At 35.9% G+C, this 11,526-nt stretch overlaps 2 protein-coding genes and 1 pseudogene across 3 annotated transcripts in view; 2 read left to right on the top strand and 1 right to left on the bottom strand.

Moving 5' to 3' along the window:
* The window catches only part of CCDC181 (coiled-coil domain containing 181), a 48,195-nt gene that overhangs the window by 19,630 nt on the left and 17,039 nt on the right, over positions 1–11,526 (bottom strand). The window contains exons 5-6 of one of the 2 annotated variants that reach the window (XM_061185744.1): positions 6,442–6,596; positions 4,238–4,402 (exon numbers count right to left, since the gene is read on the bottom strand). In XM_061185744.1, the coding sequence (XP_061041727.1) occupies positions 4,240–4,402; positions 6,442–6,596 (318 nt within the window). In that variant the 3' untranslated portion in view covers positions 4,238–4,239. Of the gene's footprint in view, positions 1–4,188; positions 4,403–6,441; positions 6,597–11,526 lie in introns of those variants that run through there. The other variant, XM_061185745.1, reaches the window with a different exon arrangement.
* LOC133087012 (SNRPN upstream reading frame protein-like) lies at positions 1,322–1,591 on the top strand. Its single transcript, XM_061183789.1, has one exon. The coding sequence runs from the start codon at positions 1,322–1,324 to the stop codon at positions 1,589–1,591; it is 270 nt and encodes an 89-aa protein (XP_061039772.1).
* LOC133087989 (small nuclear ribonucleoprotein-associated protein N-like) lies at positions 1,707–2,430 on the top strand (annotated as a pseudogene).

Here is an 11,526-nt window from a genome sequence, read left to right as displayed (position 1 = left end):
CTGTTGGTTTAAGAGTGTCAATAATAAAGATAACAGTTAACTGAGCTAAACAAACAAAAAAAAAGAGTTCATATATCAACAACCTAACATTACACCTTAAGGAACTAGAAAAAAAAGACCAAACAACCCAAAAATAGCAGAAGGAAGACAACTGAAGTTAGGGTGGCGATAAAATAGAAAAACAGAATCAAGGAAATCAAAAGCTGGTTCTTTGAAAAGATCCGCAAAATTGAGAAACCTGTAGCCAGACTGACTATGAAAAACTGAAGATGCAAATACCTAAACTCAGAAATGAGAGTAGGACATTATTACCAACCTCATTTAAATAAAGGAACAATTATACACCAACAAATTAAATAACCTGAATGAAATGGACAAATTCCTAGAAACACAATTTACCAAAACTGACTCAAGAAATAGGAAATATGAACAAGCCTATAACAAGAGGTTAAATTAGTAATCAAAAACGTCCCAACACCAAGAGTGAATCCTAATGTGAGCTATGGATGTTGAGTGATGATGTGTCAATGTAGGTTCATTGATTGCAACAAATGTACCACTTTGGTGAGGGATGTTGATACTGGGGAAGGTTTTAGGGAGGGAGGGAGCAGGGGATATATGGGAACTCTCTGTACTTTCTGCTCAACTTTGCTGTGAATGTAAAACTGCTCTAAAAAATAAAGTATATTAAAAAACAAAAAACATCCCAACAAAGAAAAGTCCAGGACCAGATAGTTTCACTAGTGAATTCTACCAACTATTTAAACAATTAATACCAATCCACCTCAGTCCCTTCCTAGAAAATAAAAGCAGAGGGAACAGGGAACACTTCCCAATTCATTCTGAGGCCAGCATTACCCTGATACCAAAGCCAGACAAAGACACAAGAAAAAACTACTACAGAAAAATCTCTCTTACAAATACAGATGAAAAAAATCCTCACAAAATACTAGCAAACCAAATACAATATCATAGTAAAGGGATTATATACCACTAAGTGGTATTTGTCTCAGGAATGCAAGGGTGGTTCAATATAAGAATATCAACCAATGTAATATATCACATTAATAGAACAAAGAAGAAAAACCACATCATTTCACTTGACGCAGAAAGCATTTGATACAACCCAACACACTTTCATGATAAAAGCACTCAGAAAAATGGGAATAGAAGGAGTAAATAGAGGGAGGAATAAGAACAGAACTTCCTCAACTTCATAAAGGGCATTTATGGAAAACCCACAGCTAACATCATACTTAATGCTAAAAGACTAAAAGCTTTCCTCCTAAGATCAAGAACAAAACAAGGATGCCCAGGCAGAATGGAACGGCCGCTGGAGACATTCTGTTCTGAGGAGCGGCCAGTGGCACAATGGAGCAGGGCCAGGGACTGCTTACACTTGAGATGGACTATGGAACAGCACATTCCAGAGGTGGAAGGCCAAGCCAAACGTAGAAGGACAGCCTCGCTGAGCAACCAGGAGTGTCGCCTGTACCCGAGGTGGTCTCAGCAGCAGCAGCAAGGACCTGTGGTGGATTTCCAGGCCGAACTGAGACAGGCATTCTTAGCTGAGACACCAAGAGGTAGTTAAAGCAGTATTGGAACACCTGGGTAGCTGATTCCAAGAGAAAAAATAACAGGCTTCCCTTAGGTCTTAAGGATCCCAAAACTTTCCTGTAGGTATTGGATTTGGTAGAACAGCAATCATGACTCTGGGAAAGAGCAGCAAGATGCTGCAGCACATTGACTATAGGATGAGATGTATCCTGAAAGATGGCCAGATCTTCATTGGCACCTTCAAGGCTTTTGACAAGCATATGAACTTGATCCTCTGTGATTGTGATGAGTTCAGGAAGATCAAGCCAAAGAATGAGAAGCAGGCAGAGCGTGAAGAAAAACGGGTTTTGGGTCAGGTGTTGCTGCGTGGGGAGAACTTGGTTTCCATGACTGTGGAGCGACCACCCCCCCAAAGATACTGGCATTGCTTGGGTACCACTTGCTGGAGCTGCAGGAGGCCCTGGAGTTGGCAGGGCAGCTGGCAGAGATGGTCCAGCTGGTGTTCAAATTCCCCAGGCTCCTCCTGGGTTAGCAGGCCCTGTCTGAGGGGTTGGGGGCCATCCCAACAGGTAATGATCCCACAGGGAAGAGGCACTGTAGCAGCTGCTGCAGTTGCTGCTGCTGCCAGCATTGCTGGAGCCCCAACTCAATATCCACCAGGATGGGGGACTGCCCCCACACCTGTTGGTCGAGCAACCCCACCTCTAGGAATTATGGCTCTTCCACCTGGTATACGATCACCCATGGGCCCACCAATTGGGCTCCCCCCTACTTGAGGGATGCCAATAGGCATGCCCCCTCCAGGAATGAGGACCCCCTCCACCAGAAATAAGAGGTCCATCTCCCCCAGAAATGCGTCCACCAAGACCCTAGGATACTATTGATCCTTCTTAGTCACTTTGTTTCCTGCAATGTGTCTTGTGAAATATGTGGAGTGTTTGTGAGCTTTTGTCCCCTCTGCTGCATTAATATTAGCTAATAAATGCATAGAGCAATTAAACTGTGGGAAAAAAAAGACAAGGATGCCCACTTTCACTACTACTACTCTACATTATACTAGACATGTTAGCCAGAGTAATCAGGCAAGAAAAATAAATAAATAAAAGGCATCCCATTGGATAGGAAGAAGTAAAACTACACCTATTTGCAAATGATATTATCCTATATAGAGAAAATGCAAAAAAAAAAAAAAAATCACCAGAAAAGTTTAGCGCTAATAAACAAATTCAACAAAGTTGCAGGGTACAATATCAACGCACAAAAATCATCTATGTTTGTGTTTTGAGTATACAACCCATAAAGAAAATTAAGAAAACAATTCCATTTGCAATAGAATCCAAAAGAATAAATATCTATGAATAAATTTAACCAAGTAGGTGAAAGATTTGTACACTGAAAACTATAAAACATTGCTGCACTAAATGAAAAGACATCCTGTGTTTATGGATTAGAAGACAATATCATTAAGACAGCAATAGTGCCTAAAGCCATCTACAGATTCACTGCAATCCTTATGAAAATTCCAACAGCTTTTTTTGTAAAAATGTTGTGGAATATTTAAATGCCAAATTGGTTTTTATCATTAAGGATAAACTTTAAACAACACAAGACTAGTTATAATGAAATGTTAAATTGTCTCGTGTATGCTCAAAGTGCTATAGGAAGTTGAGACAGGATTGAATAGTTCTCTGTGTTTTCTAATTTAGGGTCAAGTGATTAAGGTACAAATACCCAGTTGATAAGAACCTTGTCTTTTGAAGCTTTAACAGAACTCCTACAGCAATTCTCCACTCCCCATCACACTTGTATGTTTGCCTTTGTCCTTCACTCCTTAAGTGCTCTTACACATATCAAGAATACTGTTCTCCCACACACTGGATTCCTGTATAGTCCTATATACCCACAAATGTCTACCAAGGTATGTAAGCTTTATAATATAACTAACAGAAAGGATTTTGCAATCATTCAGATCTCAGCATCTGTGAGCAAACTGCTCACCTAAGTACTTTGGTTTCCTCATCTGCAAAACAAGACTAATAGGGTTGTTATAAGGATTAGATCAAATTATTTATGCAAAGCATTTACAACAATACCGGGCACATTATATAAACTCTCAATAAGAGCTGGATAATTTTGTATAACATACCCAAAATAGCATACATAATTGTTACTATCTTTTTTTTTTTAAAGAACACGTGGAAGTAGGCCTAACCTACTGCTTAGCTTGCCATAGGTATTCAAATTCAAATCTGACATAATTAGGACTTTGTATCAGGCCTTGAACCAGGCTTGTTTAAGAGGTCACTCCTCCTGCCTTATGAAATGTTCTATTGCATTTTTTTTTAAATGATAACAGAAACTAAGAATAGATATCTGTCCCTTTTTTGTGTCCGTTCCAGCTGGAAATGTTAAAATAATTTAGAAGTAAAGGAATGTAGAGTTCATTTGTTGTTCAATTCTTTGCATGGACTAAGAGGTGGTATAACACATTACAATGCTATGAGAGAAGAAATTTATTTTGTTCTAGTGTTAAAAGAAATAAGATAAATTCACTATCAACATTACCAAAAGATAAATAGCATTTCCATAATTTAGAGTATGACCAAAGCACACAGGCCATAAGAAATGATATCCAAAATTTTGAGGACAGCAGCTTCCAAATGAAGTATTTAATAGATACCTTCAGCTGTAATGATCAGTAAAACGAAAAGATTTGGCTTCTGACATATTATATAGGTGGTACTGCAACTGTTTAGAACGCTTTGCTTCCAGTCGGAGCTGCCTAGTTCTTTCTTTGACAGCCTGCTGCTCTGCTAGTTTTTCTATCCGTTTCCTTCTTAGCCATCTGTAGAAAAAGACATGAACAGACCTGTTGAGTATCAACCTGAATATACTCTTCATGCTATAAAGTTATTACTACAGACAAAAGAAATTGGATTTCTTTAGATTAAAAAGCTCTGTTCATAACACAAATTAGTATTAACTGAAAAATTTTAGGCTTATACCAAAGGCTCATACAAGGAAGCAGAGTCATATTTAGAATCAAATGTTTGAAATTAAGTTTGTCTAATAAGGAAACTGCCAACTAAAAAAACTTTTTTAAGTAATAAACACACTATTTTACATGACATAGGTCCAATCTTTTTTTTAAAATACGATTTTCTAAGCAAATAAGTATTTGACAGATACCAAATAACTTATTTTTTGCAACTAACTGTATTCTAAAACATTACTTAAGCAGCATGCAGAATACCAGCATGCAGAAATGTCGCCTTGCTCTTCTTGGTGGAGAAATTATAGAGCTCTTGCTTTTCAGTGCATAAAATAGTTCTCCCTTAAAATGGAAAAATAAGCCTAAGCATAAGAAACATCAAAAAGGGTGAAGGAAGAGTCCATATTCTAACAAATTTAAGTCTATAAAACTTGCTTAGGTAAAATAACATTAAAAATAACTGTAGGGCTTCCCTGGTGGCGCGGTGGTTGAAGGTCTGCCTGCCAGTGCGGGGGACGCGGGTTCGAGCCCTGGTCTGGGAAGATCCCACATGCCGCGGAGCAACTGGGCCCGTGAGCCACAATTACTGAGCCTGCGCGTCAGGAGCCTGTGCTCCACAACAAGAGAGGCCACGATAGTGAGAGGCCCGCACACCGTGATGAAGAGTGGCCCCCGCTTGCCACAACTGGAGAAAGCCCTCGCACAGAAACGAAGACCCAACACAGCCATAAATAAATAAAAATTAAAAAAAAAAAAAAATAACTGTATACTCACATCTCTGGTATGAAAGTGCATACGTGGTGTGTGTGTATATATATAATTTTTTCAGAAATAAATCCAGACAAATAAATAACTACATTAGTATAAAAGAGACTTAAGAAACCTCATAATCTAATGTTGTGTGGTTTTGAAATTGGATATCAGTTTGAGCAAATTAACTGTAGTCATTTAGGGGTCGATTGGGAAAAAAATGGTTATAGGCTAGATATTAGATGAGATCATTAACAAAAATAAGCAGATTGCAGAACAGTATATACAGTATGATCTCAATTTATATTTTAAAACTGTAAATATATGTACAGAGAAATATCTAGAAGTTATGCAGTACAGTGCTAACAATAGTGATTCCTGGGTGATAAAATGTGAGTTTATTCCCCTCCATTTCCACAATGCACATTCACTGCATCTGTTATAATAAAGGGATATGGATATTTTTTTAAAGAAGGAAAGGAAAGAAGGAGGCAAAGAAACTAAAAAAGAGAAAGATAGCAAAAAAGATAGAAATGAAAGAAAGAAGTGAACTTCAAACAACTGGACACAATATTCACTCCCTCTCCCAAGGCGTGCTGGCAAAATTATGAAGCCAGGTCTGTTTCCTCAGAATAAACCAGGTAATACAGACTCTCACCCAGGCAACTGAAGGGAGACCAGGTTTGCCTTAAATTACCAAAATATGTGTCCAAATCTCCTTTTCATTTGGTCTGTACAGATATTCCTCCTCAGCCTGACTGCTTTTCTTTACAGAAAAATATTTATTGATAAATGCAACTCTTTATTAAGTTTTCCTGAGGACTGTGTAGGAGAAGCTGTAACCAATCTTTGGCCTATTTCTCTAAGAAATGAACAAATCAATCAATCAATCAATGGTAAGCTATCAAAGGTTATCACACTGGTGCCATAAGAAACAATTTTAGTATTGAAAAATACCTTGAAAAAATGGTATAGATATTATGCAAAGTATGGAGTTAAAGAATTTTCTCACATATTGTTAAAACTGTGGCTTTAAAATTGAATAGGTATGTAATGAGATCAATTTTTTTAAGTTTTATTGACTATATAACTTTCTAAAATGACCATGAGGAAGGGGGAAAAATGCCCTGCCTTTGACTTACTGTTTAAAGGCCCTTTCACGGCCTTCTGTTCCTTTAAGGAAGAATAAGCATTCCTCTTGCTTTCGCAGTTCTTCTGTCTTTCTTTCTTTCAACTGTTCTTCGTGCTTTTTTTTAAGCCATAATCGAAAAGCTTGCTGTGGATCTCTGTTTTCCTGCTGTTTACAAAAACAATCTTTGCTTAATATAAAGAAACCAAAACTACTTTTTGAGGCCCTGCCTATAAGACCCTATAGGAACACATGTCCTACTCACCAATTTTTCATAATAATACCAATCTCATTACTTGCGCTCCTTGCATCCAAACCAAATACATGACCTTTGAATCAGCAACATTGATTACCCTTTTGTCAGAAAATTCAACATTGAACTCACTGCTCTCTGGCTTCTTTCAAAAGTCTTACTGAGGTAATCAATAAATGAAGGGCTAGATGCAGTGATCTGCAAACTTTTCAAAGCTGAGCCCTTTGACAAATAAAATAATTTTGCACAACAGCACATACACATAAAACATGGTTGAAGAAATGTTGGGGATAGGCAGTATGAGTGGGTTGAGGTCTTGGTATCAATTCCTGAAGGAAGCTCCATGGAAGCTCCACTGGAATTGAAAACCAATGACCCAACATTTGTGTTATTCAAACTTTCTTTTAAATTCTACTTTCGTTTTTAAGTTTTAAGAGCATCTAACTGCCAAGCCCATCTCCAAAACTGTAATTATTATTATGGAGGGTAGCAATGAGGATTTTCAACCATAAGAACTTTTTCATAAGGATAACAGCCATGAGGATTTTGTCATAAGAATGGGCTAGTGGGAGCAGCTTATTGTATGGTTCTTCAAACTTCATGGATACTATATTCAGGGATAGCTGAAAGAGCTCTTATTTGGGAGAATAAAGAGAGCAAAGGGAAAGATTTGGGGCTCTTTAGTCTTGGGGAAAGCATGACTCACATGGATGCCTGGCTAGAACACAAAAGGAAAAGATTCATTCATTTAATACTTTTGCCAAATATGAACTCTGTGATAGAGAAGACCACCTCCTACACCTTGCATTTTCCTTTATCTGTAACCCATATTGCCCAGTATGCTTCAGTCTAATTTATATAATTTATACAATTTAGGATCTTTGATGTATAATGCAGAACTTTGTGAGGAGGTCCCACGGACCTACAGGACCATTGCTGAACACTTAAAAGCTTGGGAATGTCTGGAGATGACTAAAAAGTGTTCAATCCGCAATTATAGATTAAAAGAGTTAAGAATTCAGGGATAAACAGAATTGATGGGTATCACTGTTCATCTATTCATTCAACAGCTATTTACAGAGTATCTACTACACAGAGTATCTACATGCACATAGCTACTGGGATGCATCAAAGAAAAAAAAAACAAGCCTCCCTTTCTCATACATTCCATACCTGCACTATACAATAAAGTAGTCACTAGTCACATGTAGCTACTTAAATTAAATAAAATTAGAAATTTAGTGCCTCAGTCACGTTCAAATACTTAATAGTCACATTATGGTTAGTGGCTACTTTATTGGATGCTGCAGATATAGAATATTACCATCATCACAGAAAATTGTATAGGGCAGTGTTGTTCAAGATAAGGAGATGAAAATATATGATTGATTGACTGATTGATATGTCAGAGAGAGTAATAATGGGAGAGGTGAGGAGAAAGGATGGTATTTATCAATAGATAGAAAGTGAGGGAACCATTTATGGGATATCTGGAAAAAGAGTATTTCAAGCAATGGTAACAGGGCAAAGGATCTGAGAAGGGATTATACTTGGCATGTCCAGTAAATAGCAAAAATCCAATGCAAGAAGAAAACTGGAAAATTCACAAATAAGTGGAGATTAACGTGCTCCTGAGCAACCAATGGGTCAAAGGAAAAAACCAGATGGGAAGTCAAAAAATAGCCTGACACAAATGAAAAGGGAAATACAACATACCAACACTTATGGGATGCAACAAAGACAGTTCTAAGAAGGTGAGATCAAAAAACCAACCTAACTTTACACCTGAGGTGTAATTAGAAAAAGAGATATAAACTAAGCCAAAAGTTAGTAGAAGGAAGAAAATAACAAAGATCAGAGTGTAAATAAATACAACAGAAACTAAAAAGACAATAGAAAAGATCAAAGAAACTAAAAGCTGATTTCTTAAAAAGATAACTAGACAAACATTTAGCTAAACTTACCAAAAGAAGAGAGGACTCATTAATAAAATTATAAATGAAAAAGAAGACATTACAACTAATAGTACAGAAATACAAAGGATCATAAAAGATGATTATGAACAACTATAAACCAACAAACTGTAAAACCCAGAAGAAATGAATAAATTCCTAGAAACATACAACCTACCGAGACTGAATCAGGAAGAAATAGAAAATATGAATAGACTGATTACTAGTAATGAAATTGAATCAGTAATCAAAAATCTCCCAAAAAACAAAAGTCCAAGACCAGATGGATTCTAGAAAATCAACAGAAGAATTAATACCAATCCTTCTCAAACTCTGCCAATAAACAGAAGAGGAAAAAACACTTCCAACCCATTTTATGAGGCCAGCATACTGTGATACCAAAGCCAGACAAGGATACTACAAGAAAACAAAATTAGAGGCCAATATCCTTGATAAACAGAGATGTAAAAATACTCAGTGAAATATTAGAAAAGCTAATTCAGCAGTATATTAGAAAGGATCATATACCATGATCAGGTGGGATTTTCCAGAGATGTAAGGATGGTTCAAATCTACAAATCAATCAGTGTTATACACATTAACAAAATGAAAGATAAAAATCATATGATTATCTGGATAGATGCAAAAAAGCATTTGACAAAATATCTTTTCATGATAAAAACTCTCAAGAAATTGGGTATAAAGAGAATATACCTCAACATAATAAAGGCTATATATCACAAGTCCACAGCTAACATCATACACAATAGTGAAAAGCTGAAAGCTTTTCCTATAATATCAGGAGCAAGACAAGGATGCCCATTCTCACCATTTTTATCCAACACAGTACTGGAAGTCCTATCTGGAGCAATCAGACAAGAAAAAGAAATAAAAGGCATTCAAATTAGAAAGGAAAAAGTAAAACTGCTCTATTTGCAGATTACATGATATTATTATATTATTCTATATGATATAGAAACCCTAAAGGCTTCACTGCCCTAAAAATGTTAGAACTAATAAACTAATTCAGTAAAGTTGCAGGATACAAAATCAATATTAAAAAAATCAGTTGTGTTTCTATACACTAACAACAAACTATCTGAAAGAGAATTAATTAAATAAGCCCTTTTAAAATAGCATCACAAAGAATGAAATATGTACTTAGAAATAAATTTAACTAAGGAGGTGAAAGATCTATATGCTGAAAACAAAAAGACATTGATGAAAGAAACTGAAGAAGATACAAATGAATGGAAAGATATTCCATGCTCATGGACTCGAAAAACTAATACTGTTAAAATGTCCATACTATTTAAAAATTGTCCATACAATCTAAAAATTCATTATAATCCCCATAAAAATTCCAATGGAATTTTTCACAAAAATAGAAAAAAAAAATCCTAAAATTTGTACAAGATCCAAATATCCAGTGTAATCTTGAGAAAGAAGAACAAAGCTGGAAGCATCACACTTCCTGATTTTAAACTATATTATAAAGCTAAAGTAATCAAACACTATAGTACTGGCAGAATAGATACATAGATCGATGGAACAGAACAGAGAGCCCAAAATCAACGCATGTATATATGGTAATTAATTTTCAACAAAGGAACCAAAAATAACAATGAGGAAAGGACAGTCTTTTCAACAAATGAAATTGGTAAAACTGAATTGCTACATACAAAAAATGAAACTGAACACCTATCTTACACCATACACAAAAATCAACTCAATATGGATTAAAGACTGTGTGTAAGACCTGAAACAGTACAACTCCTAGAAAGAAATATCAAGGATAAACTCCTTAGCATTGTTCTTAGAAATGATTTTTTGGATTTGATAGCAAAACAAAGACAGCATAAGCAATAATTTTTAAATGGGACTACATCAAACTAAAAAGCTTGTGATCAGCAAAGGGAACCTTCAACAAAATGAAAAGGCAACCTATTGACTGAGATATAATATTTTCAAACTATATGTCCAATAAGGGGTTATATCCAAAATATACAAGGAATTCATATAATTCAATAGCAAAAAAGAAAAAAGCCCAATTATAAAATAGGCAAAGGACTTAAATAGACATTTTTCCAAATAAGATATACAAATGGCCAACATGTACATGAAAACATGCTCCACATCACTCATCATCAGGAAAATGCAAACAAAAACCACCATGAGATATCATCTCATACATGTTAGGATGGCTATTATCAAAAAGACAAGAGAAAACAAATGCTGGCAAGGATGTGGAGAAAAGGGAACCTTTGTGCATGGTTGGTGGGGATGTAATCTGGTATAGCCGTTATGGTAAACAGTGTGGAGGTTCCTCAATAAATTAAAAATAGAATTATTATATGATCCAGCAATCCCACTTCTGGGTATATATCCAAAGAAAAAAAAAACAAAACATTATCTGGAAGAGATATATGCACTCCCATGTTCGTTGCATCATTATTCACAATAGACAAAGTATGAAAACAACCTAAGTGTCTGTAGATGAATGAATGGATCGAGAAATGTCACACACACACATGCACGCACACACATGAATATTATTCAGCCTTAAAAAAGAAGGAAATTCTATAACTTGCAATAACATGGATGAACCTGAACCTGGAGGGCATTATTATACACAAAATATGCCAGACAGAGACAAATACTGCATAGCACCATTTACATGTGGAAACTTAAAAAAAAGTCTAGTTCATAGAAATGGAGCGTGGTGGTTATGAGGAACTGGGGGGTTGGGAGAAATAGGGAGAAGTTGGTAAAAGGGTACAAACTTTCAGTTATAAGGTGAAAAAAGTCTGAGGATCTAATGTATAATATGGTGAGTATAGCTGATAACACTGTATTATATAATTGAAATTTGCCAAGAGAGTAGAACTTAAAT

This window comes from Eubalaena glacialis, chromosome 3, assembly GCF_028564815.1.
Source record: "Eubalaena glacialis isolate mEubGla1 chromosome 3, mEubGla1.1.hap2.+ XY, whole genome shotgun sequence".
In the NCBI taxonomy this organism is placed as follows: domain Eukaryota; kingdom Metazoa; phylum Chordata; class Mammalia; order Artiodactyla; family Balaenidae; genus Eubalaena; species Eubalaena glacialis.
Note: the sequence above shows the minus strand (reverse complement) of the source record. Positions and strands in the feature narration are given on the sequence as shown.